This window comes from Microcaecilia unicolor, chromosome 11 (assembly GCF_901765095.1).
Source record: "Microcaecilia unicolor chromosome 11, aMicUni1.1, whole genome shotgun sequence".
NCBI classification, from domain to species: domain Eukaryota; kingdom Metazoa; phylum Chordata; class Amphibia; order Gymnophiona; family Siphonopidae; genus Microcaecilia; species Microcaecilia unicolor.
The window spans coordinates 178152103-178179369 of record NC_044041.1 but is presented as its reverse complement, the minus strand read 5'-3'; the positions used below and the strand labels follow the sequence as shown (position 1 = coordinate 178179369).

Genomic DNA, 27267 nt, shown 5'->3' with positions numbered 1-27267 from the left:
GCAAAATGCAGCTGGAGATCTGTTCAGATATAAGGGGCAGAAGGCCATGCCTCACCTCTCTGCTTCTTCTAGTCCTGTGTTTCATAAGCCCCAACAAGGAAATAGAGTACACATACCCAACATAGTATTAATGCTATCTGCTTCCCTCTCTCCCCTACCATCATACATGTGGGGCAGGGTGCTCTTACTAAAGAGGGACAAAGGAGGCATTCTTTAAATACAATAATTCTCTTCTTTGCAAAAGATGTTACAGAAAACACAGACCATACAGAGGAACAAACCCTTTCTCTTTTCTGCCCCTTGCACATGGCACTAAAGCGTGACCACCACCTTGCCAGATAGGAAGCAGGTGTTTTGCATAAACTAGATTTTAACACAGTAACAGGAACAAGATCACAGACTGGGCAGCATGAATCCCAGCTCCTGTTTCTACCTTGCAAGGCAAGGCGACCATTCTTCTAAAGCCAATTTACATTAAAAACAAAAAAAAAACACTCTGGTAACAAACATAATGAGTCCAATTCCTCCCTGGCCCAGCCCAGAACCCAAGAGCCAGGGACCAGATGAGATGAACATGATGACTCTAAAGGCAACTCTAGGAGACTACGGATTCAGCTCCACCCATTCTCCCCCTTTCAGTGGGTGATCTCACCCAAGGTCAGCTCTGCTCTCTTTGGCCTGGGGAACCTGTCCACCAGCTGCTTCCTTGGCCAGTCTCCTAGGCCCTTCTTGCTCAGGTGGCTGTACAGATTACTTTTAGCCTGCTGATAGTCCAAAGCTGCCATCTGAAATGGAGAAAAAAGTAACAAAAGAAAATCCAAAACACTCTTAATACAGATCCTGTACATTACAGATGTAGAACACTAATGCAATGGCTCTCAACCAATCTGCTAGGCCCACTCACCCAGCTGGATTTTTATCATATCTAAAATGATCACACAGAAAAAGATGACAGTCAAGACCATAGTTCTTATCCAGTTTGCCCATCCATACCAATGACAAAGCTCTCCAATCCCTTCCTGGCGCTTGGAGATCCTCTGTACTTGTCCTATGTGCCCATGGTTTTTTGTTTTTTTTAATTGCAATTTTCAAACATTTCCCACAAAACAAAAACAGGCGATATTAAAAAAAACTGTCATATCATTACTAGCCCATATTATTGGGGGGGTAGGGGGGGGGGAGGAAATAAAAAAACATGAAGGGCAATTCTATAAAGGGAGCCAAAATTTAGACACCAATTGTGCACATGAAATTTATAGAATAGGTGAATTATGCAGGTGAAACCTCACAAATTGACATTTACACTTATGCTAGGCACTATTCTATAATGCTGACGTGTTAGGCGCATGGCCTGTAACAGCAACTGCACCAGTAAGCGGGTCATGGGCGTTGCACCTTACCGAATACCAGATGCACACTATGAAAGATGCACTAAGACACCTATGCCTGCTATTGACCAGGCAAAAGCTGTTGTGCCTATGTTTCCAGCACGCCAAAGCAGCTTTGCTCTATTAGAGCGGGGTAGGCATGCCCTAAATGGTGTTACGGAATTGATGCTAAGGGCCAGATTATATATAAGGAGCCTAAAAAAACCCCACACGGTAAACAGTTCTGCCTAAGCATATTCTATAAGCAGCGCCTAGATTTAGGCACAGTATATGGAATAGTTGATATCCCAGCGCCTCCATTTACAGCAGCGAAAACGTGGCATAAATTCCTGCATGTAGATTTACACGCGCTGGGCCATATTCTATAATTACATTTGTAAATTTGAGAATGCTTACAGCCACGCTCCTTTTGAACTGCATTCAAATTTAGGTGCAATTCATTACAGAATAAGCTCAGCGAGTTGTGTGCATAAATTCTAATTATTGCCAACTACTATCCATTATTGCTTAAGTGCTCTTATCAATGCTGATTAGCTTCTGATTAGCTTGTTAAGCCAATTAAGTTACACACATTGTTACAGAACATGCCTGGATTCCGGCGCGCTATATAGAATCCAGTAGTAAGCGCACTTTTGTCATGCCTACATGTAGGTGCCCCGTTACAGAATTGCCCCATACCTTACATTTCTTTCAGACTGATTATAACCCTATATTTACCCACAAGAAATTTGGACCAATGTGTTGAATCTAAAAAAAAGTCACAAGGCACTTGCAGTGGAATTTCAAAGACAAAAGAAGCCCCCATGCAAGGGCAAGTGGCTTTAAGGCAAGAAACACCTTCAATCTCAAATGCATTGCCTGAACAAGGTCAAGAAAAACCTGAAGCAACATACTGCAAAAAGGAAAACTTTTTAATCTTCTGTGGTGAATGTTACCAAGAGTGGCCTGATCAGTAACAGGATCTTGGGAATTTTCCAAGAATTTTGAAATATCAAAGCCTAGTAGTTGAAGTTTATGATATCCATCTCTCCCCCTCAGCAGGATTCACTACTGCCACATTTTTAGAAGTGTAATAACAATTAAAATATGACAATTTGGACAACATGCAGAATCTTTATTTTTTCTCTGAAATACATATTTAGTAAATTGGTGTTTAAGATAATAAGTGGGATCAAAGCAAAGGTAGGGATCTGCCATGCTCGGATCAGCACAGAAAACAGCAGACCATCACACAAAGTTAGGAGTATAAGGAAGGCTTTAAATTGCACCAAAGAAATACCATAAAAGTGCTCAACTGTAAGTCAAGAAATTTTGCCTAAACAAATCCTTTCTGATTTGTCCTGCCAGACAGAACTTGAGTGAGGAGAGAGAGAGCCGGGACAGACTGCAAGCAGCGGGCTGGTGGAAAGATGGATCAAATTTTAGATCCCAGATGTGGAAGGGAGGGAGAGAGAGGAGCTGGTCTAGTCAAGGATTGGAGGGAAACTTCATCTTATGCATGGGCAACAGGATTTTTCACCTTTTTTAGATGTAAAACTGCCTTTGACATGCACAGGATCGATTTGTAGTCTAGTATATACGGTACTAAGCCCGATGTGGCCATGTTTCACCTACAAAGGCAGCATCAATGGCACCGACTGTCAATTGGCGAAACATGGCCATACTGGGCTTAGTGTTTCTTTGGTGCAATTAAAGCCTTCCTTCTACTCCTAACTTCATATGGTAGTTTTGCTGTTTTGTCTTAAGATAACAAGTTACAGGAAAATTCAAGAACTGTATAAATTTTGTTCTCTAGACATATTTTCTATTCTCTCAGTCTTAAAATGAAGACTAAAACTATCCCTAACTGCTACAACAGTATTTAAGTGTAACAGTCTGTAGTTCAGTTGTGACCATCTCTGAGAAAAGGTGATGACAAATGTTGAGAACGGCTGATTTGTCATATGATGGGTCCCGTAAGTAAAGTTACGTTTGAAATGGTGAAATTAGATCTTACCTGCTAATTTTCTTTCCTCTAGACCCTCCAGACCGGTCAAGACGCATGGGTTATGTCCTCCTACCAGCAGAGGGAGACTGAGAAAAACTGAACTTTTAAATACTGTATATATAACCTGTGCAGTACATTCACTAGCCAGTATAACCCTGACAAAGCAGAGAAAACAAAACACCAACTGGAACTAATAACCCCGTACGTGGTAATTGTCAATTGGACACTTTCCTCATATCCTTCATTGTGTCCTTCAGATAGTGTGTGCTTCCACAGGTGGACTAACAAACACGGTCACACCTGACCAGACTTATCCAAACCAAGTCTGAAACCATAGAATTCACACTCAACAGCTGCCAAGATAGAACAACAGACTACAGACCTCTTGGCCTACAGTACAGACAGGGCGGGCCTTGACCGGTCTGGAGGGTCTAGAGGAAAGAAAATTAGCAGGTAAGATCTAATTTCACCTTCCTCCACGACCCTCCAGACCGGTCAAGACGCATGGGACGTACCCAAGCAGTAATATCTTAAGGGCGGGAACCCCGTAGGCCCGAGGTCAACACCGCAGCCCCAAACCCTGCCTCTTCCTTGGCATGCACATCAATCCTGTAATGTTTAACAAAGGAATGCAATGACGACCAAACCGCCGCTCGACAAATATCTAATGGAGGAATCAAACTACTCTCCGCCCAGGAGGCCGCCATACTCCTGGTAGAATGAGCCGAAAATTCCTTAGGGACCACGCGGCCCTTCAGCAAATACGCCGACGCAATTGATTCCTTCAACCATCTAGCTATCGTAGCTTTGGAAGCTGCCGCGCCCTTCCTTGCACCACCATGGAGAATGAACAAACGATCAGAAAGCCTATAGTGACGAGTTCTGGAAATGTAACAGCGCAAGACTCTGCGCACATCTAACTTAGCCAGTCGACGCTGCTCTGCATCCCCGGCCAAGTCACCCAAAACTGGCAGGGAAATCACTTGATTCACATGAAACTCTGAGACCACCTTGGGCACAAAGGACGGCACCGGGCGCAACGAAACCTTCTCCTTGGAAAAGGACAAAAAGGGCTCTCTACAAGACAAAGCCTGAAGTTCTGACACCCGCCGAGCTGAAGTAATAGCCACCAGGAACACCGTCTTTAGGGACAGATCCTTATCTGAAACAGAAACCAAAGGCTCAAACGGCGGCCTCACCAAAGCATCCAAAACGAGATTCAAATCCCACGAAGGCACCATCCGCCGCCGCGGCGGGCGCAGTAACTTAACACCCTTCAAAAATCGAACCACATCAGGACTAGAAGCTAACGACTTTCCCTGGATCTTCCCACGGAAACACGACAAAGCCGCTACCTGTACCTTCAAGGAAGACAAGGCCAAACCCCTGTCCATACCATCCTGTAAAAACTCCAAGACATCTGTCACAGACGCCCGAAAGGGCAGAACCTGCCTACCTGCACACCAATGCTCAAAAACTCGCCAGACCCGGACATACGCCAACGATGTGGACCGCTTACGCGAACTCAACATCGTATCGATAACTCTGGCCGAAAAACCTTTCTTCCTTAACCTGTGCCTCTCAAGAGCCAGGCCGTAAGCGAGAACCGATCCGGATCTGGCATAACTATCGGTCCCTGACACAACACCCCTGAATCTGACAACGGCAGAGGATCCGCTATCGCCAACCGCACCAGATCTCCGTACCACGGCCGACGCGGCCAATTCGGGGCTAACAGAATCACTTGTCCGGGGTGTCGAGCAATGCGCTGAATCACCCGACCGACCAACGGCCATGGGGGAAACACATACAGCAACTCCTGCGGCCACGGCATTAGAAGCGCATCTATGCCTTCCGCTCGAGGATCTCTCCGGCGACTGAAAAACCTCTGAACCTGAGTATTGCGAGCCGTTGCCATGAGATCCATCACGGGAAGTCCCCAGACCGACACAATGCGATTGAACACTGACCGATGAAGCGACCACTCTCCTGGGTCTAGCGCATGTCTGCTCAGGTAATCTGCCTCCACGTTGTCTACTCCAGCCACATGTGCCGCGGAGAGCGCCAGAAGATGAAGCTCCGCCCATTGACACAACAGCGCCGCCTCCTCCGCGACCGCCTGACTTTTTGTGCCCCCCTGACGGTTGACATAAGCCACGGCGGTGGCGTTGTCGGAAAACACCCGGACAGCTTTCTGCCCCAGCACCCTCCGAAACGCCAGAAGCGCTAGTCGAATGGCCCGGGTTTCCAACCGATTGATGGACCACTGAGCTTCTACTTGAGACCAGCGTCCTTGAGCTACCTGACCGAGACAATGAGCTCCCCAGCCCTGAAGACTGGCGTCTGTGACGAGAACCACCCACTGCGGAGCCTCCAATGGCATTCCCTTCTGTAGATTGCCTGGGTCTAACCACCACTGGAGACTGCGGCGTGGGGAAACCGGTAGCTGAAGGCGAACATCCAACTCTTGCGACAGAGGCGCCCACCGCCTGAGAAGAGCTGACTGCAACTGCCGCATATGCGCCCGGGCCCACGGAACTACCTCTATGGTGGCCGCCATTAACCCCAGGACTTGCAGGTACTCCCGGGCCGTCGGAGCCGCCTCCGACAGAAATAGCCGAATCTGACTCTGCAACTTGCGAATCCGGGGGCCTGGCAGAAAGACCCGACCGTTCCTGGTATCGAATAGAACCCCCAGGTACTCCAGCGACTGCGACGGCACCAGGTGACTCTTGCCAAAATTCACTACCCAGCCCAGAGACTGAAGAAAATGCACCACTCGAGCAGTCGACTCCTCGCTCTCCGACTGGGACTTCGCCCGAATCAACCAGTCGTCCAGATACGGGTGCACCAGAACCCCCTGCTTCCGCAAGGCCGCCGCCACTACCACCATGATCTTGGAAAACGTACGCGGAGCCGTTGCTAATCCGAAAGGCAGAGCACAAAACTGAAAATGCTTCCCCAAAACCGCAAAACGCAGAAAGCGCTGATGAGCGGCCCGAATGGGGTTGTGCAGATAAGCCTCCGTCAGATCCAAAGACGTGAGAAACTCCCCTTCCCGCACCGCGACAATGACCGACCTCAATGTCTCCATGCGGAAAGTGGGAACTCTGAGGGCTGCATTGACTGCCTTCAGATCTAGGATAGGACGAAAGGCATCCTCCTTCTTTGGGACCACAAAGTAGATTGAATAGCAGCCCAAGCGGCGCTGAGTGGCGGGAACAGGTACCACCGCCCCCAGACTGATCAGCCGCGCCAACGTGTCTCGCACCGCCGCCCGTTTGAGTCTGGAAAGACAAGGGGACTCCAGGAACCTTTCGGGAGGCGGGCCGTCGAACTCCAGAGCGTACCCGTCTCGCACCACTTCGAGAACCCACTGATCCGATGTGATTTGGGCCCAGTCCTGGTAAAACTGACTCAGCCGAGCCCCTACCCGAACCAGGGCCTGGACCCGCACACCTTCATTGTGAATTACGCCCTGAAACCTGTCCTCCCTGTCCTCCCGCGGAGAAATCACGGCCTCCGCGCCGATTCCCCCGAAAGGACTGTGTTCGCTGGAAAAACCGACCTCTAAAGGCCCCACTAGACCTCCCGGGCCTATACCGGCGAGCCTCCTTAAACCGACCTCGGGAGGAAGTACCCCTGAACGCCGCCTTAGGACGAAAATCCGGAAGGCGAGGGGCCTTGGCATCGCTGAGACCTTTCACCAACTTATCCAAATCCTCACCAAAGAGCATGGCCCCCTTAAATGGAAGAGAACAAAGCTTAGCTTTGGAGGCCGCGTCTGCGACCCAACCTCGCAACCACAGCGCCCTACGTGCCCCCACCAGCATAGCCATATTCTTGGCCGAAGCTCGGAGCAAATCATAAAGCGCATCAGACAAAAAGGAGGATCCCATTTCCAATTTGGCTAATTCCTGTACCCCGGAGGTCCCAACCTCCACGGAGTCATCCAGGAGTTTCTCGGCCCAACGGAAACACGCCCTCGCAACCAGCCCCCCACAAATCGAGGCCTGCAGGGCCAGGGCCGACAAATCAAAACTCCGCTTGAGGAAGGCCTCAAGTCTCCTATCCTGGGGATCCCGGAGAGCAGTCCCCCCCGTCCACCGGTATAGCCGTGGCTTTGGTGACTGCTGTCACCACCGCATCCACTGTGGGAGCCTTAAAGGAATCTCTATCTTCCTGTGGGAGCGGGTACAGCCTAGACATCGCTTTAGACACTTTACAGGGAGAATCCGGCGAAAGCCACTCTTGAACTACCATATCCCGGATATCCTTATTCATGGGAAAAGACCGAGCCTGCCGCTGGATCCCCTTGACCAAGGGATCCACCTGCCTAGCCTCCCCCAAAACCGCCTCTGGCTGTTCGAACTTGAGGGTGGAAGAAACCTGCTCAATGAGATCTGCAAGCTCTTCCCTGTGAAAAATTCTCACTACCGAAGGATCCTCCCCAGGGACCACCAATTCCGGCTCTTGAGGACCCTCAAACCCCTCAGGATCCGCGCTATCACTCAAGGCCCCTTCAGATCCTACAGGGGAGAATCCCTCCTCGTCGTCCCACTCAAAACGAGGCCTCTTAACCGGGGCCGCACTAGCCCCCTCCCCCAAAGGTGGGGGTCCCGCCTTCCAGGCTTGAAACAGGGTCCATACAAAATCCGGAGGAAAGCCAACGCCTCCTGGACCCTCCGGTGCCAACTTCGGGGCCGATCCGGGAGCAGCCGGGCCAAAAACAGCTGATTCCGCGGGACGCGCGGAATCCAAAATGGCGGCCGTTCCCGCCAAAACTAAATTCGTAGAAAACGGCCCTGCCGACGTTGCTGCCACTCCTGACACCCCCGAACTAGCTGGGGCCTCCGCTATTAACACCGGGGGTGCCGCCACCGGCGCGACCTGCTTTGGATCGCCGCACAGCCGGCACTGACCTCCCGGCGTCTCTATGCCCCGATGCGAGCACGCGCGACAGCAAAGGAGTTTGCCCGCCATAACTTCAAAGCCCCGACCGGCGCAAACACTCTTTTTCACCGCTTTCCCACACAACAATTAACCTCTCTGCTCTCTCTCTGCTTCGCCAGCAATAGGAACGGCCTGCCGACCGTTCCTATGTAAAGAAAACTGCAGACGACTTTTAAAGGGATATCACCCATAAAACTGCAGACGGCTCTTAAAGAAATATTACTAATTTCTTTTGGCAGCTGTGAAGTGGGGGCTCTCAAGGCTACAATCAGAGAAAGCAGCCGAGGCACAAGCTGCCAGCGTCTCCAAAGAGAGCAGCACAGGGGGAGGGACCTGAAAACAGGTGTGACACCCCAGGGGGAAAAACTGGGCCCCACCGGACCCAGGGCCCCGAAGCTTTTTTTTTTTTTTTTTTTTTTTTTTACCACGTACAGGGCATATGCCAAACCAATAAACAAGGAAATAAGAGGAGAAACCCCCTTAACTATAGAATCAAACTACCTCACCAGACTATTAAAGACTGCACAGGCTGTCCATCTACCTCTGCTGAGACTGAGAAAATACTGGCTAGTGAATGTACTGCACAGGTTATATATACAGTATTCAAAAGTTCAGTTTTTCTCAGTCTCCCTCTGCTGGTAGGAGGACATAACCCATGCGTCTTGACCGGTCTGGAGGGTCGTGGAGGAATCTGTATTTTTTTTTTTTTTCAAATGGATGGGGTTTGGGCTGTTGTATTGCAAATTGTTTGCTCTAACAGAATTTAATTAAAACCTCATTTTGTTTCTGGTGACTTTAGTTACCTTTTCCCAAAGATGGTCACAATTAAGGTATGTTTGTCTCTCACTGTCCAATTCCCTAAATTTATCCACTGTCTTCCTGTGACAAGGTACACAGTTTAACCATCCCCTGCAATAACGTTTTTCTTTGAGTCAGTACTTTCCAAATCTCAAAGACATCTCTTTCACTGTGACCATCCCTTGCTTTTCCACTAATGAGGATGACAGGACAACTGCCCCATTTATGGGGCACAAAGTACCACTCACTACAACTGGGGACAAACCAGAGCAAGACAAGGAAGTATCCAAAGAAGAAACAGGTGGTGTGGAGGAGCTAAAGCAAGGGCCCTCCGGAGAAAATTCTTCTTCAGGGGCAACCAAGGGCTTGGGCTTTTTCCCCATATTGGTACCCAAAACAGGGCGTCTTGATGACTACAAAGAACCTTCAAGTCCTTGGTGTCCTCAACTGCTCCTTGGGCACTCTGCTTTGGTCATTTACTTGCAGCCATGTACCACAACTGCAGTACAGGTTCAACCTTTGGGTGCAGGATACAGAACCTTGCTAACCAGTCAGTCAGTTTAAGCCCTGTAGTACGGTTATTTATAAATTTTCAGATACAGAATCTTGTCAACGACCTTGCTGTCATCTAAACATACCACAATAGCACTCTTCCCCTGAAAACTCTCTGGCCACACACTGAAAGAAATTGATTTGCACACAACGGAGGCAGTGCCTTTAGATTTCTGTCATACATACGCTCTGTAAACCCAACTGACTGTACAGATCCCATGGAGTGGTAGAACCACTACTCAAGTGACCATCTTGGCTACCTAAACAGTACAGATATTCATGCTATGTTACTGGGCAAGTCTGCCGCATTGAGCCTGCCATGAGTGGGAAAGCGCGGGGTACAAATGTAACAAAAAAAAAAATGCCTTTGCCATAGCACACCCTGGTTTCTGTGCCTACCTTTGCCTGCTGGTAGGTAGGTAACTGAAGGAGGTCATCCTTCTTCATGATCCGCAGGAGGATCCGGAAGTAACTCAGCATTGCAGCCTTGCAGAGGCGACTGCCACAGGAGGTGCTGTCTCGGGTTGGTGAGCTGTGGTAAGAGGACAGGTGCACAACAACGATCATAAGAGGCACCCATTTTTCAATCCTGTACAAAGGCAGAGCCATATGCTCGTTCCACCTCACCATGAAGGCAGAACAGCCTGTGCATCCTCCAACCCCGGGATCAGGCTCAAAGAAGGAGAGCCAACATATTTGGGCAAAAAAGCCCAATGATCAGCGTGGGTGAAAGGGAACAATCTCAGCAGGACTGAGAAGAGAGACTCTGGTTACTCACTCCTTTGTCACTTTGCCTGTGGTTCCATCTACTACTTCTAAATGTTGGTCCCCCCGGGTCCAGTTGAGACTGAGAGTCTGGCAATCTTGGTCATAATGCGCTGAGAACACCTGAGGCCCCTGAAAGGCCTGTAACCGCTTCACTGCATAGGGCTTTGGCAGCCTCATACGATCCTCAGGCTGCAACCTCTGATTTATTGCCCGGTCCACTGCAGCTGTGTCTGCAAACCTGCTTCCTGCAAGCAGAAGCAGCACAGAGTTAGAACAGGAGAGCTGGTAGGTGTACATGACCCGAGCTTTAGTGTATGGGCTGACAAGCAAGAGTTCTGTCATCACTTACCTAGCACCAAGCTAGAGATGTAGACGGGGTAGATTAGATTACTGAGGAGCGCTCCCTGTACACCTAGCACGTTCCAGCGGGTAAGTTTATCACTGCCAGACATACAGCAAACACGGGCAGCCAGCACACTTGGTCGGCAATATGAGGCTGGCTTTAGGACCCCCTTGGCATGGATGTGCAGAGCCAGTGAGGAGTCATATTCCACACTGAGATTACTGTGAAAAAAAAATCTGATATAATGGGTAGTTCATCTGTGACGCAGTACGAGGTGTGCGCCACTCAACGAGTGCATGCAATCCACATGTAATCAGAAGTGGAACTCAGGGTGTGGGCACATATGTGCACACGAGCTATTCTCTGCAAGCATATGTGGTTGGGTGCATGCTTCCCTGGTGCTACAGGCATGCACACCTGGATAAAACACATTCTCCCCTGAAGGTCAGTAAGCATGTGAACATGCACGTTGAGGAGGAGGAGAAAAGGACAAGACTTACTGGAAGTTCTCAGCTGCTCCAGAAGGATTCTTGCTGATGAAGAGATGCAGAAAGATCTTGGGTTTAAGGCGAAGGAGACCTGCGTCCTCTGAATAACAGAAGATGGACTTCTGTGAAGCCAAAGGTTTCCCACTATGGAACAGCATCAGTTGCTTATAGAAGTACCTGTTGGTGAAAGATATTCACCACTGCCAACTTGAAGGAGTCACAAGCAATCCAAAGCCAACCCAATCAGGAAGTGAATTCCAAGCACCTCCCAGAAAGGACCTATACTTGGCAGGCAGAAGGAATCCTCTGGGACCCCTTCGTCTGTACAAAAAAGGGAAGCATAACCTATTTCAGTACTAGGATTCAAAGAGTTTTGGTTCATCCTCTCTGTACTCACCTCTGCAGCGCTCTGCGGGCAATGACCAGGGCATGCATATCATGCAGTAACAAGCCATTAAATTCCAGCCAGCCTGTGTAGGACACATCTCCTGTGCCCAGTGCTATTGCCTCATACACCTCTCCATAATGGTCTTGGCTCTCTGCGACCTCTGCACGTAATAAAGCAAGAGGATACCAACAGTTGTATGTGAAAAGGGCCGTGCCTAATCATTTTAGTATATTACTAGAATAAAATACACAATGCTGTGACATATGCCCATAACAAGGGCCGTGCCCCACACTTCTTAACCTTTCAGCAGATCCTAAGGCCAATTCAGGCTCCCTTTTACATTCTTCAGCCTCTCCCATGCCCCCAATGTGTATCCTGAATTCCCCCACCCCTTACCCCATTCCAGGATAAATACTGCTACAGGCCTCTGGTATGTATCAAAGGATCCTCCCACATTACCCCGCTCCAGGATAAATACTGCCAGAGAGCTCTTGCAGCTCTGGTAATCCTTAGCGTTCTCCAACACATGATCATAAATGAAGCTGCTGATAGCGGCACAACGGTCCTCATGCGCCAGCACTGTCTCTGTGGGGGAGGGAGAAACATATCAAAGACATCAATAATGTGAAAGCAGCAGAGATGGGGCAAAAACACAGAAGGAACACAAGACAACAGCGTGCAAGGTGTGGTGCCAGGTGAGAAAGCGCAAGAAGTGAAGGGTTGGGAGTAAAAACATGCAAGGGCTTGTGTATGAACAAGTAGGGCAGTGCTTCTCAACCCAGTCCTCAGAACACGCCCAGCCAGTCAGGTTTTCAAGATATCCATAATGAATATACATTAGAAAAATCTGCATAACAAGGAGGCAGTGCATGCAAATCTCTCATATGCATATACATTATAGATATCCTAAAAACCTGACTAGTTTGGTACACCCCCCACCCCCCCCTGAGGACTGGGTTGAGAAGCACCGATGTAGGGGGAAGTGGGGCAGGGCTTAATTTCTTGGGAATGGCCTGGAACAGAGTTCCATCAGTTTTCAGACTGCAGAGCCGCAGGGGTGTGTTGTTCCAGCCCTTCCCTTCCAGGCAGCTTGCAAACAAGAGGGAAGTGGTGTGCCAAGAGCAGAGCAGTTACTCTACTCCCTAATCTAGTCCCTCTTCTCCTGTTGCTCCTGCCCTCCTCCCACCCCAGCTCCACTTCTTTTTAGTCTACAAATTAAGCCCTGCAGTGAGGAAGACAAGAACGTGGATGGGGGAGTAAGTCCCTGCAAGGACCCTGGAAACAAGGGAAAACTGGGAACATGTAAAAGCAGATGTGAGAATGCACAAAGAAATGAGGAAAAGCTTGAGAATGAGCTAGAAGTGGGGATGAAAATGAGAACAGTGAATGTGCAAAACAAGGAGGCAGACGGTGTTGCCAGATGGAAAAAATTATTCACGCCCAAAACCGCACAAAGTCAATTTGCATATGAATGACATAATAAATAATGACGACTCAATTTGCATATGAATGGTGAAATTAGATCTTACCTGCTAATTTTCTTTCCTCTAGACCCTCCAGACCGGTCAAGACGCGTGGGTTATGTCCTCCTACCAGCAGAGGGAGACTGAGAAAACACTAAGCTTTTGAAGCCTGTATATATAACCTGTGCAGAACCTCCACTAGCCAGTATAACCCTGACAAAGCAGAGAAACAAAAAACACTAACAACAACTAGCAACCCTGTACGTGGTCACAGTAAACTGCAAAAACAAGAAACATCTTCCGCTTGCTCTTACGGAAACATGTTCCTTTGCCTTTGATAAAACAGTTGGGCTTCTACAGGTGGACTATCAAAGAAGAGCCCCACCTGTCCCGGACTCCTATCACAAAACAGAAATAAACAGTCTGCAATTAGAGAAACAACAATTTACAGCAGCCAAGAATTATCCAACAAACACACCTCCTGGCCTCCAATACAGACAGGGCGGGCTCTTGACCGGTCTGGAGGGTCTAGAGGAAAGAAAATTAGCAGGTAAGATCTAATTTCACCTTCCTCAGCGACCCTCCAGACCGGTCAAGACGCGTGGGACGTACCAGAGCAGTAACTAACTTATGGGAGGGACCTACTAAGGCCAGAGGTCAAAACTGCTGCCCCAAAGCGCACCTCGTCCTTTGCATGCACAGGAATCCTATAATGCTTCACAAAGGAATGCAACGAAAACCAAACCGCAGCCCGACAAATATCTAACAGAGAAATCATACTATTCTCCGCCCACGAGGCTGCCATTCCCCTAGTGGAATGAGCAGACCAGCCCCTAGGCACCACAGGACCCTTCACCAAGTAAGCAGATGCAACCGCCTCCTTCAACCACCGTGCTATGGTCACCTTAGGAGCCGCTGCACCCTTCTTTGGGCCACCATGAAGAACGAACAAACGGTCAGAGGCTCTGAAGTCCTGAGTTCCAGAGAGATAACAACTCAAAACCCTCCTGACATCCAGCTTGGCAATACCACGCTGCTCCGAATCTCCAGCCATATCACCCAACACTGGCAGAGAGATGACCTGATTAACATGGAACTCGGAAACCACCTTGGGCAAAAAAGGAAAGCACCGTCCGCAACGAAACCTTTCCCTCAGAAAGGACAAAAATGGTTCCCTAAAAGACAAAGCCTGAAGCTCTGAAACACTCCGGGCTGAAGTAATCGCCACCAACAAGACCGTCTTTAAAGATAAATCCTTACAAGATGCCGATACCAGAGGCACAAACGGAGGCCTGATCAAAGCCTCCAAAACTAGCTTCAAATCCCACGGAGGCACCATCCGTCACTGAGGCGGACGCAGCAACTTAACACCCTTCAAAAAACGCACTACCTCAGGCACAGACGCGAAGGACTTTCACTGAAGCTTCCCACGAAAACATGACAAAGCTGCCACCTGAACCTTCAGTGTAGACAAGGCCAGACCTCTATCAACACCATCGTGCAAAAATTCCAAAACTTCCGCCACCGAAGAGTGAAACGGCCGAACTCGATGGTCTTCACACCAGTGCTCAAAGATTCTCCAAACCCGGACATACGCCAAGGAAGTGGATCGTCTACGGCAACTCAACATCGTAGCAAAGCCACTGGACGAAAGCCCCTTCTTCTTCAACTTGTGCCGCTCAAGAGCCAAGCCATAAGCGAAAACCGAGCCAGATCCGGCATGATTATCGGGCCTTGACACAGAACTGATCCCAACAAAGGCAGGGCCGCCGCCCCTGCCAACCGCACCAGGTCTCCATACCATGGTCGACGCTGCCAATCCGAAGCTACCAGAATCACCCGACCGGAGTGATGTTCGATGCGCTATATTACTCGACCGACTAACAGCCACAGAGGAAACACATACAGTCACTCCCGAGGCCAAGGCAACAGAAGAGTGTCGATTTCCTCCGCTCAAGGGTCTCTTCAGCGACTGAAAAAAAAATCTCTGAACTTGCGCATAGCGAGCCGTTGCCCTAAGATCACCGAAAGTCCCCAGACCGACACAACTCACTGGAACACTGACCGAAGAAAAGACCACTCTCTGGTATCTAGAGTGTGCCTGCTGAGATAATCTGCATCTATGTGACCTACCCCGGCCACATGCGCTGCCAAGAGAGCCTGAAGATGAGTTCAACTGCGCCGCCAAGGCTCTTTGTTCCCCCCTTGACGGTTGACATATGCTACTGCCATGGCATTGTCACAGAGCACTCGGACTGCCTTGTGGCGAACCACCGACGTCAAGGCCTGGAGCGCCATCCGAATGGCCCGAGTTTCCAGCCGGTTGATGGACCACTCTGCTTCTGCCCGAGACCACCGGCCTTGAGCTACCTGACTGAGACAATGTGCCCCCCAACCTTGCAGACTGGCATCCGTGACCATTACCAGCCCCTGTGGGGACTCCAACGGCATTCCTTTCCCAAATTGCGCGGATTGAGCCACCAGCGGAGACTGAGACGAGGGGCCACCGACAGCGGACAACACATTTCCAAGTCCTGCGACAGAGGGGACCAACGACTGAGCAGAGCTGACTGTACCTGACGCATGGGCGCCCTGGCCCACGGAACTACCTCTATGGTCGCCGCCATCAGGCCCAGGACCTGACGATAAGTACGGGCCGTCGGCGCCTTCTCTGCAAGGAACCGACGAATCGGACCCTGTAACTTGGAACCAAAAGGCTGCACGAAGGAAAGTGAAGATAAGCTTCCGTCAAATCCAGGGAAGTGAGAAACTCTCCTTTCCGGACCGCACCAGTGACCGACCGCAACGTCTCCATCCGGAAAGAGGGCACCTTGAGTGCCGCATTGACCCTTTTGAGATCTAAAATGGGACGAAAAGTGTCCTCTTTCTTGTGGACCACAAAATAGATCAAATAGCACCCTGAGCGTTGCTGATCTGAAGGAACAGGAACCACGGCTCCCAACGCGAGCAGCCACCGCAGAGTGTCCCTCACTGCTGCCCTCTTGCTCCAAGACCGACAGAGGGATTCCAGAAACACTTCGGGAGAACAGCTTTCGAATTCCAGCGCACATCCACCTCGAAACACCTTGAGAACCCACTGATCTGACCTGATTTGGGCCCAACTCTGGTAAAACAGACTCAGCCGAGCCCCAACATGCACCAGAGCCTGAGCCCGCACACCTTCATTGGGAATTGTGGCCTGAATACTAACCTCCCGCGGAAAAGCCACGCCCTCCGCGACGACTCTCACGAAAGAACTGTGTGCGCTGGAAAAACCGACCCCTAGAGGTCCTACTACTATTAAACATTTCTATAGCACTACTAGACTTATGCAGCGCTGTACAAATTAACATGAAAAGACAGTCCCTGCTCAACAGAGCTTACAATCTAAATTGGACAGACAAACAGACAGCTAGGGGTAGGTCCCACTCGATCTGCCCGGCCTATACCGCTGAGCCTCCCTAAACCATCCCCGAGAGGAACTAGTTCTGGCCCCTGCCTTGAACCGAAAATCTGGAAGCCATAGAACCTTGGTATCACTAAGACCTCACACTAACTTGTCCAAATCTTCTCCAAAGAGCATAGCTCCCTTAAGTGGCAGAGACCCACAACCATAGCCATATTTTTTGTCTGAAGTAGGCAACAAATCATAAAAGCCTCAGACAAAAAGGATGAACCCATGTCCAAGTCGGCTAACTCCTGACCCCCAGAAGAACCAACATCTACCGAATCATCCAGGAGCTTCTCGGCCCAACGAAAACATGCCCGAGCTACCAGACCCCCACAAACCGAGGCCTGCAGGGCTAGAGCCGACAAAACAAAACTACGCTTGAGAAAAGATCCCAACTTCCTATCCTGAGGATCACGGAGGGCCGTTCCTCCATCAACCGGGATAGCCGTAGCTATAATTACTGCCGTCACTACTGCATCTACCGTGGGAGCCTTAAAGGAATCCCTATCGTCCTGAGGGAGGGGATAAAGCCTCGCCATTGCCTTTGCCACCTTACACGGCAAATCCCATTCCTGACAAATCATCTCCCGGAGATCCTTGTTCATAGGGAAGGATCACGCCTGACGCTGAATGCCCTTCACCAACGGATCCTGGACAGTTTCCCCCAAAGCCACCTCAGGACCAAACTGAAGGGTGGACGACACCTGATCTATGAGTTCTGACAGCTCATCTCTATGGAAAATCCGCACTACTGAAGGATCCTCTCCAGGAATCCAACAATCCTGCTCCTGAGAGCCGTCAATTCCATCTGACTCCCCCAGATCACTAAGCGCAGCTTCTGCAGCTACAGGAGAAAAACATTGCCTGTCCTCTGACCACTCTAACCGTGGTCTCTCATCCAAGACGGAAATAGCCCCCTCTTCCAATTGGGGGGGGGAGAGGGGGGGGGTCCCGATCTCCAGGCCTGATACCGCGTCCAGACAAAATCTGGAGGAAAGCCCACCATTCCTGGACCGTCATTAGGCCCTTTTGTGCCAAAAACGGAGGCCGCAGGCCCAAAACCAGCCGGCTCCACGGGCCGCGTCAGACTCAAGATGGCGGCTGTTCCCGCCGAAACTGTTCCCACTGACAGCGGCCCTGCCTACGCTCCCGCTGACCCGGAGACTCCCGACACCATCGATCCCTCCGCGGTCAAGTCGGGGGGTGCCGCAGCCACCTTTATAGGTGCACCGCAAAGCTACACTGAGCGCCCGGCACCTCTACCCCTCGCCACGAGCACGCGCGACATCGGAGGAGCTGGGCCGCCATAAACCACAAGGGAAGGGAAAAGCTGTTCCGCAAACGCGCCAAACCAAAAACTCACTCACACTGCAAAAGCACTGAAGAAAGCGCTGCTCTCTCGTTCCAGCAAGGAATCGAAACCCCCGTTCGGTCCGCTGAAAATAAAGAAATAAATGCCCTTAAAGGCACAGTACTCCAACTCTGGCAGCTGGAAATTGTAAGGCACTCAAGGCTACAATACTGAGAAAGCAGCCGAGGCACAAAGCTGCCAAGCAAAACGAAATAGAATAACTGACCTTAAAGGCACAGTACTCTAATTCTGGCATCTGGAAATTGTAAGGCACTCAAGGCTACAATACTGAGAAAGCAGCCGAGGCACAAAGCTGCCAAGCAAACAGAAATAGAGAGCAGCACAGGGGGAGGGACCCAAACATAGGTGTAACACCCCAGGGGGAAAAACTGGGCCCCACCAGACCCAGGGCCCCAAAGCACTTTTTTTTTTTTTTTTTTACACACACACGTACAGGGTACTGCAACAGAATAAAGTTTGGAAGGAAAAAAAATCCTACGACCCAATGACAAATTACCTCACCAGATTATTGGAGACTGCACAGGCTGTCAACTGCTACCTCTGCTGAGACTGAGAAAATACTGGCTAGTGGAGGTTCTGCACAGGTTATATATACAGGCTTCAAAAGCTTAGTGTTTTCTCAGTCTCCCTCTGCTGGTAGGAGGACATAACCCACGCGTCTTGACCGGTCTGGAGGGTCGCTGAGGAAGATATCATTAATATTAATGAGGCCATTTGCATACAAATTACATCATTAAGCCCGCCTCCACTGGCCGCGGGGAAACTGAGCCAACCCGCGGCTGACAACCGTGGGAAAAAACTGCGGCAGGCGAAAAAACCGCCGGCAGGGCAAGAAAAAGCCGCCCAAAATTCCGCAACCCACACGCAGCGTGAAAAAGCCACAGCGGGTCGCAGAAAGGAGCCCAATTGGGCAGGAAACCCGTAGCCCTGGCAACACTGCCAGGCAGTCCAAAGACTGTAGGGGTTGGGGTGAATGCAAAAACCATACCTACTGGTGGAGCGACGTGGGTAACACTTTCTTGGCTCAAGGCTTTACATTTCGATTCTGGTGCTGTGAACAGACACAAAGTACTTTGCTAATCAGTCACCCAGGACTCTACATAGGTCTGCCTGTGAACTGACCAATGCGTGCAAGAGAAGGCTCAAGGCAGGGGCACAGACCACAGCCATCAAGGTACTACAAAATAAGCAACTCCTGGTTAGCTGCCACTGCTCAGTCCTAATGTCCTCATTAAATCAGCAATTACAGGGGAGGAGGGGGCATGCGTGCATCAAGCCCCGAGTCAGCAGATGCCTAGGCGAGGGAGGAGGAAGAGGGCACGGAACAGCACAAGTTCTCGAGTCAGATGTTGAATGGGTGAGAGCTGCATCCCAGTCCAATGCCAGATAGTGGGATTTACATCGGTTACCTTTGTCCTCCTGGAACTCGAGCATCTGCCGCAGCTGGCGAAGAGCATTTTGGGCCGCTCGGATCTTGGCCTCCCTCTTGCTGCTCCCCATCCCTTCGGGAAAGGTAACTCCATCCACCACAGCGCAGAGAGAGAACTGATGAGATGGGGCTGGATGAGGAAAAGACAGGAAACAAAAAAGAGGTAACCTACACAGACTTCATACATTCCACATTCGCAGAATGAAGCAGAGATGGCCTATCTGGATTTCAGCTTCCAAAAAGCTTTTCCCAAGAAACACACTAACAAAGTTATATATATATATATATACTGATATATATATTATATCTTAAACAACTTATTTCCATGCGTTCAAGTGGCCTAACATGACTACCACACCACTTAGTAAAGCCCAGTTGCGTAGCCAGAAGTTATCAGAAGTTATTGTTTTGGTTGGGGGGGGGGGGAACAACCATTTCCTGTCTCCTCCCCTCCCCCCGATCATATCTTTGTTCCCCGCCAGCATAAGTTTCACCACTGGAACCCTGATTGTGCTGTCTGAGAAGCAAGGAAGCAAGCAGGCTACTCCAGCGAGTCCAGCCTCTGACACTAACACTTCTGCACATGCTCAGTTCAACTACATTAACTGAGCATGCGCAGAACTGCCAGCATCAGTGGCTACAGCACCCTGCCAAGTATCTGCTGCTCAGGCAGCATGGGCAGGGCTCCAACAGTGAAGCTCATTGGCTGGTGAGGCCTGAGCACCCACAACAGCCATGTATTGGCTGCCACAATTTTGGAGGGGCCCCAGGCCCCTCGCTGGCTACGCCACTGGTAGAATCTACACAATTTCACAAAGATTGGTGTGCAGTATGGAAGTTAGGAAAAAAATTAAAAAATTGAGTGCAATGTTTAAGCAACAACTCAAAGCACAGCAGTCAATGGGGTTCAATCTGCTACATGGAAAGTGACAAGAGTGGTATCATAAGACAGTGCCAAACCTAGACATTTATAAATGCTAAATATTTTTACTGCTGTAATTGTCTGTTGTTCATGTTTGATTTATTCATACTGTACACCGCCTTGAATGAATTCCTTCAAAAAGGCAGTAAATAAATCTTAATAAATAAATACTGCAGAAGAGCTAACAGACAACGGCTATTTCTAGGCGATATGAACATCTGTATCAAAGCAGATGTCAAAGGGGATAGGTAAGAGGTAAAAAGACTTTAAAAAATTTCTAAGAGTGGTCAAGTGTTTGACAATTGTGTTTAATCCATAAAAATGCAAAACAACATATTTGGGGTACAAAAAAATCTAAAGCAGTCACCAAAACATGACAAGACTTGGGGTTATCCCCAAGGTCGGCATGACTACTCAGCTGGATAAAGTTACAAATGCATTTTCATTAGTGACTTATCAATGTTTTACATGAAAAATGTAGGTCTTACCTGATAATTTTCTTTCCATTAGCCTTTCCCACTATTCCAGAACCCATGAGATAGTTGTGTCCATCAACCAGCAGCTGGAGGTAAGAGAACTGAAAACTTTGTGGAGACATCCCTCTTGGCATCCAGTCCAGCTCAATATTTACATAGACAAGCAGTATGGAGAACTCAGAATAAATACAACTACCTTAAACTCACTAACTAGACAAGCAAACGTGTGTGGACCTCTCTCTCATCTCTGGATAACTTGTACAGAACAAGACATTTGCAGAGTTGCTTAAGGCATTCTGCACTGCCCTGAGCTCCAAGCGATTTAAATCGACCACAGACTCCCGTTCTGTCCAGGTGCCGTGTGCCCAACTTGTAATGAACTCCCCAACCCAACTTGCTGGTGGTGTCTATTGTGACAACCTCCCATTGTGTTACTGGAAAGGGAGCTCCGATAGTCAAATTCCTGGCTAACAACCACCACTGCATACTGTGTCTGACAACCAGCTTCCAAGGAATAAAAGAAGATCGTACTTGTGCGACATCGGAGACCAGTGGCCGAGAAAAGATTCCTGTAACCGTATATGAGCCCTTGCCTGTAGCTTCCATCGCAGTCATTACTGACCCCAGAACCCGAATAGTCCTAGACCCTGGGCCTGCCTTGACTGAGAAGACAAATCTTTTGAACCATCTCCAACTTCCTGCGCTCCTCGAGAAAGATAGAGAAAGAACACCCAGATACTCCAGGGTCTCCAATGGAGTTAGTCTGCTCTTCTCTAAATTGATTACCCAACCCAAAGACTGCAGAAGACAGGCAACTTTGTTCGTTGCTGCCATGCTGTCCAAATAAGACAATGCAAGAATGGGCCAGTCATTGAGAAACGGGTGAACTCTCCATGGTGCCAAACGAAGGATGCCGCCACCCCCCAACACCTTAGCAAATGTTCTTGGAGCCATGGTGAGTCTAAAGGACAAAGCCTTGTGACAGCCCAGCACAGCAAAACATAGAATCTCTAACGCAGAGAACATATGGATATATGCCAGTATGTCTCCTTGATATTGAGGGTGGTGAGAAATTCTCCCGCTTGAACTGAGGCTATGATTGCTCTGAGTGTCTCCAAGCAAAACCAGGACATTTAGAGGCAGCGGTCTAGTTATAGTTTATTAGTATTTGCTAACCGGCAGGCAGAACAGAGCAGTTTAGACCTTTGAGATCTAAGACTGGATGAAAGGTGCCTTCCTTCTTTGTAATAATGAGGTAGAAGGAGCATCTGCCTTGCCCCTGTTTTGCCTGGGGAACTGGAACAATGGCCTGGAGCACCAGCAAGGAATCTACAATGGCCTGAACCTCAACTGCCTTGGTTCCCTTTCGACAAGGAGACTGCAAGAGAGGAGCGACCAGGTGGGAGAACTCCAACTTATAACCTTCTGGAAGAATAGGCAGAACTCACTGATCTGACGTGATTTTGGCCAACTCCTCCCGAAACTCCTGAGGACATCCTCCCTTTGGAGGAAGAGAAGAGTAGACCAGCCTCGCATCATTGTGAAGCTCTGGAGGCACTGGGTACTCTAGCTGACTGAGAGGAGGACTTTGTCTGCACAAAAGGAAGATTGGCAGCGGGACTGCTAACCATATCGCTGACAACCAGACTAGTACCGTCTGCTATCTCGAGAGCCCCTAAAGGCGGCAACCACTGTGGCTTAGTTTCCCCCATTCTTTCACCAAAGTTACTAAGGTCCTCTCCAAATAGCCACTTGCCCTTAAAGGGCAGTTTAACTAGACCTGAGTTAACAGCCAAAGACATACTGCGGGCCGTAACATCAAAATAACATCCTCCAAGTAGGCCAACCCCACTTCCAGCTGAGCGTTATAGCATCCGTCTTGTGCTGCTGATTGCTGATGCCACTTTAGACATGCTCTGTTGCTTGAAGGCCCAAAGAGGCCACTTCAAAGGCTCATTTCAGCAAAGCCTTCTTTTAGGACAATACCCTCTTCCACTCTCAAGGTGATCTTAGTCATCGCAGTAACAAGGAGTCCAGCCTGGGAAGCTGAAATTTATTTTTCTACTCTGGAGCTAATGGGTAGAGGCAAGCCATGGCTCTTCCCACTCTTAGTCCTGCATCCGAGACCCATTCTGTTGTAGTCATGTCCTGAATGCCTGGATGCAATGTGAAAACCTTTGAAAGAACTCTAAACCCCCCGAATGATTGATGAAGATGGATTCCTGACACCAAACCAGAAAGCTCCTCAATGGAAAGCGCCGCCGGTATCTTAGAAATAAGAGTACTGAGCTCCTCTTTACGAAACAGCCCAAGTACTTTTGGAACATCCCCCTCCTTTGGAGGGAGTTCTCCCTCCCCTAACAGCTTCTTCAACAATGACTCCTCTGAATAGATCGAGGCCACATCAGATAAAGAGGGAGAAGCAAAAGATAGCCTCATTTGTCCACTCCTGGAGGTCTAAACGAGATCTGTTAGGAGCCAGAGGAGCGAGAAACTGAAGCACAATGCAGCAATTCTGACTGTCCCTGCTTCAGTAAACAGGCCTGGTGTAAGACCAATATAAACTCCAGAAAAAAACAAAGATCTCACTGCAGCTGAATGCTCTGTTGAGCCTTGAGGCTTTAAAATGGCAGCTGTGCTCTGCACATGATCAAACAGAGGCTACTCCTCAAGGCCACTTGGTCCTGACAAAATGGTACTCATTCCCATGTTCTCCTAAATCAAACTGTGCACCAGCCCTGCTAGAGATCTGAAGATCCTGGCATAGTCGGATGCTGATCCAAATCCGAAGATGTGCTACTGCCAACCATTTCCTCCACATCCCGTGGGATTTCCAGCTTGCATGCTGCACTGCAATGCCATGAATCAGTCAGCGGGTCCCACAGCAGAAACACCCCTTAACTGCCTCCACTCCCGACAGTCACAAGTGCAGTGCATGTCCCAAGTGGTGAGTCAGGATCTCTCTCTTGCACCAAGTAGAACTTGCGGACCCCCAAGTGGTTCCGAGTTAAACTTTAGTTGAACTTACCACTACTGGCTGGTCCCCAAGCCCCCAGTCTCCAAAAGACTTACCACAGATGAGGAAAGGCTCAGGACCGATACTCTGTCCCATGCTCTCCAGCAAACTTTTCCTTTTTTTTTTTTCTCTTTCCTTCTTTTAAGGTTGTTCTGATGGAAAAGGAAAGCAGGGGAGAAGTGAAGGGAGGGAAGAAGTAAATTCACGGGGCACCAGAAACATTGATCAGAAGACCTCCAGATATGACTCTACAGCCTCAAGCCACCCACAAAGCTCAACTAGGGTCCAGCTGACCAACTGGACCAGGAGCAAATCGCTCAGAACCAGAGCCTGAAAAGTGTGTCCATCCACCTACTGGAGATAGAAAATACTGAGGAGTTGGAGATGCCGAGAGATATGTCTCTGCTCAGTTTTCAGTTCTCTATCTCCACCTGCTGGTTGATGGCACAACTATCCCACAGGTTCTGGAATAATGGGAAGCTACGTAACGGAATTTGATTTATTAAAAATTTTTATATACCGTCTACCTGCTTGCAAGTAAGCAGTCAAAGCAGTGTACAAACATAAAAATCAATAAATCATAAAAATACAAAAATAAAACAAATAAAAATAAATACAAAAAGCTCTTCCTGATAAAACAGTCACTGAGTTTGGTTTAGTTACTGAGAGGTTAACAGAAGGGTGGTGGACATCTGGAACAGACTTCAAGCAGAGTCTCTAAGAGCAAGTGAGCCAACTAGGTGTATCAAGCACTGGCGTATCCACGGGAAGGGCTGACTGCGTCCATCATGCAGTAGCGTATTCACGGGAGAAGGCCTGGGCCCTCACCTCCCATTTTGCGTTCAGGCCCCCTCCAGAACTGCAGCACACTTTGAACAGCTGGCAGGGATGCCGAAGCCCTGCCAGCCAACAAAATACAGTTCCCAAGCCACTGTCCCTCATTGCAATGCTTCTTTAGTGCAGAAGTCGATGTTGTAACTTCTCACACATGCCCAATTCACACAGAGCTGAGCATGCTTGGGGAATCTTGGCGTCAGGCATGCAACTGACTTCCACATTACAGAAGCACACAAGGAGGGGAGGAGGAGCAGATCAGGAACTGCATTTCTTTGGCTGGCTGGCGGGGGCTTCGGCAAAGGTATGTTTAGCACATGAGGGGGAAGAGGGAGGAATGTGGTATTCAACCACCAAAATTGGAGGGCTGGCTACACCCCTGGTACCAAGCATAGGTGTACGGAGGGAAGGGTATCCTCCCCCCCCCCCCCCGATTCTCAGTGTCACCCTTCCATAGAACGCTCTGTTGGGTAATGCAAAAAGTTACTATGCCTGCCCCCCACCTTGGAGAAATTTCTTCCTACACTACTGGCACCATGGCGTATTATGTGAAAACATCTTGAATATTTTTCTCTTTCTTAGAACTGCCTTCGCCCTCACCTGTTGTACTTCTTTCCAGGAATCGTCCTTTCACCCCTGCACATTGCATGTACTGGTTCAGCAGCATTGCTGGGCAGCTCTCCAGCTTGTCCCAGTGTCTCCGCAACAGCTCCAAAGCAGGAGGTGGTGAAGATTTTGGAGGGGGTGCTTCTGTCCAGAGAAATATGATTAGTTCCCCTCTCCCAAGGCACAGAGAGTAGGTGTTACCGTTGCTGGTCAAATTTCTACCCCTAAAGCAAGTTTTCTCACGATATAAGACTGCAAAGCCCACAGCATCCTAGGCAGCACTCAAACTCGCACACAGTGCTGCATCTTCTTACTATGCCTCATTTCTAGGTTCAGACTTACCTCCACCAACTGCACCTTCCCTCAGGGGCTCTCCGTCCCCACTAGAGGATGCTGCTGTCATCCCAGAATCCTTCAATGGACAGATATCCAATGAACAAGGAGCAATACGAGATGCATGACTGCAGGGTTCTGAGCAGTCCCTTCCCCAGACAGGAGTTTCCAGGGAGCCTCTTGGCATGTTAGGCTCCCACGCTTGAAAGGGCCCATGAAGAGAAGCGGCCAGCCGAGGCAACCTGCGGGTCTCACGCACACCCTCTTCCATTACTTATGTCCTGCAACAGGGAAAAGAAGTGCATTAAACGCAAATGTAGTATGGGGTTGTGGAGGAAGTGAGTAATACAGAAGCTACAAAAGAAGGATAAAGAATAGAAAAAGCAACTTTTTTTTGGGGGGGGGGGGGGGAGGAGGGGACCGTTAGAGCCATGGAATGAAGTAGCTACCTAATGGTTATAGCAAACCAGGGATCTTAAGGTTCTTTATGCGCTTTGGCAAGTCACTTGTTGCCTTGGGTATATAGTTATATATGCACAAAAAGAAGTGGGAAGTGGGCCAATGACTTCAGGACGTCGCGACTATGATGGTGTATAAAAGAGTATACTTTATACACCATCATAGTCTCGATGTCCTGAAGTCATTGGTCCACTTCCCACTTCTTTTTGTGCATCTATAACCCCGTGGGATTTAGTGTTCATGCACTCAGTGGAGAGCCTGCCCCTACATAGTTATATAGATAGGGACAAGATGGGTAGTACAAAGTCAACTGGGATAACTGAAAGCAAAAATAATTAAATAAAGGTACAGTAACCATACACATGAGCTGGGGAGGCAGAATCAAATAATTCTAAGACAAGATAGGGCCTGGAGTGAAAGTTGCAGAGCTCGAGCAAAAGATGGGTTGTTGTTTTGTTTTTTTTTGGGGGGGGTCGGAATTTTGTTTGTTTGTTTTATTATGCTCTGCTTTGATTTCTGCTTAACCTTTAGCCCATAACCAAGTCCTCTGGTCAAGAAGGCTTTTAGGTCAATTCTGGATGCCCGACATCACCACCCCGAGGCATTAGTTACAGCACACTGATTTCAACGGCCGAAGCAGGAATATCAAAAAAACATCGGGATATTAGCTGTGAACCCCCCCCCCCCCCGAGCACCAACCGACAGACAGTCTTCTTGAATAGGATCCCTGGACATCGGTGGCCAGGTAAAGGAGATAAACACGTGGGAGGGGAGTTGTGAAGGCTGGACCGGGAGAGTTTGAAAGGGAAGGCGTAGAATACGATTAAACGGGAGAAGAACAAACACAGGAAAAGAAAGACCAGGAGTAAGGTCTTTTCATCGGGGCGCAACCGCTGCCCAGGCCCCGCCGCGGCCCTTCCGCAGTTCCCACTTACCGCGCTCTCTCTCCCCACAGTCCCGCCAGCTTCAATCTTCTTCTCCACGTGCACAAAAAATATCCCGGCGTCGGCTCCTATCCCCGCCCACTGAAGGATTGACAGTTTCTACAACCAATCCTTATTAACGAACGGGCAGCTGTTAGTCAATGAGACTGATCGGCAGCCTTCATGTTCGGCTGTCCTTATAGCGTCGAACTTGAAGGCTGCCGATCTAAGCCCACCCCTCACAGTCGGCTATAGTTGTGTTTGTAGCCCAGAAGAGGAGTGAATGGTAGGTTTCCTTAGTGCGAGTTACGAGCCGTA

The 27267-nt window shown here is 49.2% G+C and overlaps 1 protein-coding gene across 4 annotated transcripts; it reads right to left on the bottom strand.

Annotated features, from left to right (window-relative positions):
- Nucleotides 1–55: 55 nt before the first annotated feature.
- On the bottom strand, nt 56–27087 carry LOC115479400 (adenosine deaminase domain-containing protein 2-like). 4 transcript variants are annotated; one of them, XM_030217264.1, is made up of 12 exons: nt 26962–27087; nt 25577–25848; nt 25229–25375; nt 19361–19510; nt 18940–19002; nt 12062–12250; nt 11675–11825; nt 11290–11454; nt 10796–11010; nt 10457–10691; nt 10078–10210; nt 56–785 (listed from the first exon to the last, which is right to left on the bottom strand). In XM_030217264.1, the coding sequence occupies exons 2-12, from the start codon at nt 25836–25838 to the stop codon at nt 636–638; spliced, it is 1860 nt and encodes a 619-aa protein (XP_030073124.1). In that variant the 5' UTR covers nt 25839–25848; nt 26962–27087; the 3' UTR covers nt 56–635. The 4 variants fall into 4 exon arrangements, with proteins under 4 accessions (XP_030073124.1, XP_030073123.1, XP_030073126.1 ...); XM_030217263.1 differs by having other exon boundaries at nt 25229–25378; nt 26962–27086; XM_030217266.1 differs by having other exon boundaries at nt 12125–12250; nt 25229–25378; nt 26962–27085.
- Between the last annotated feature and the right edge of the window lie 180 nt (nt 27088–27267).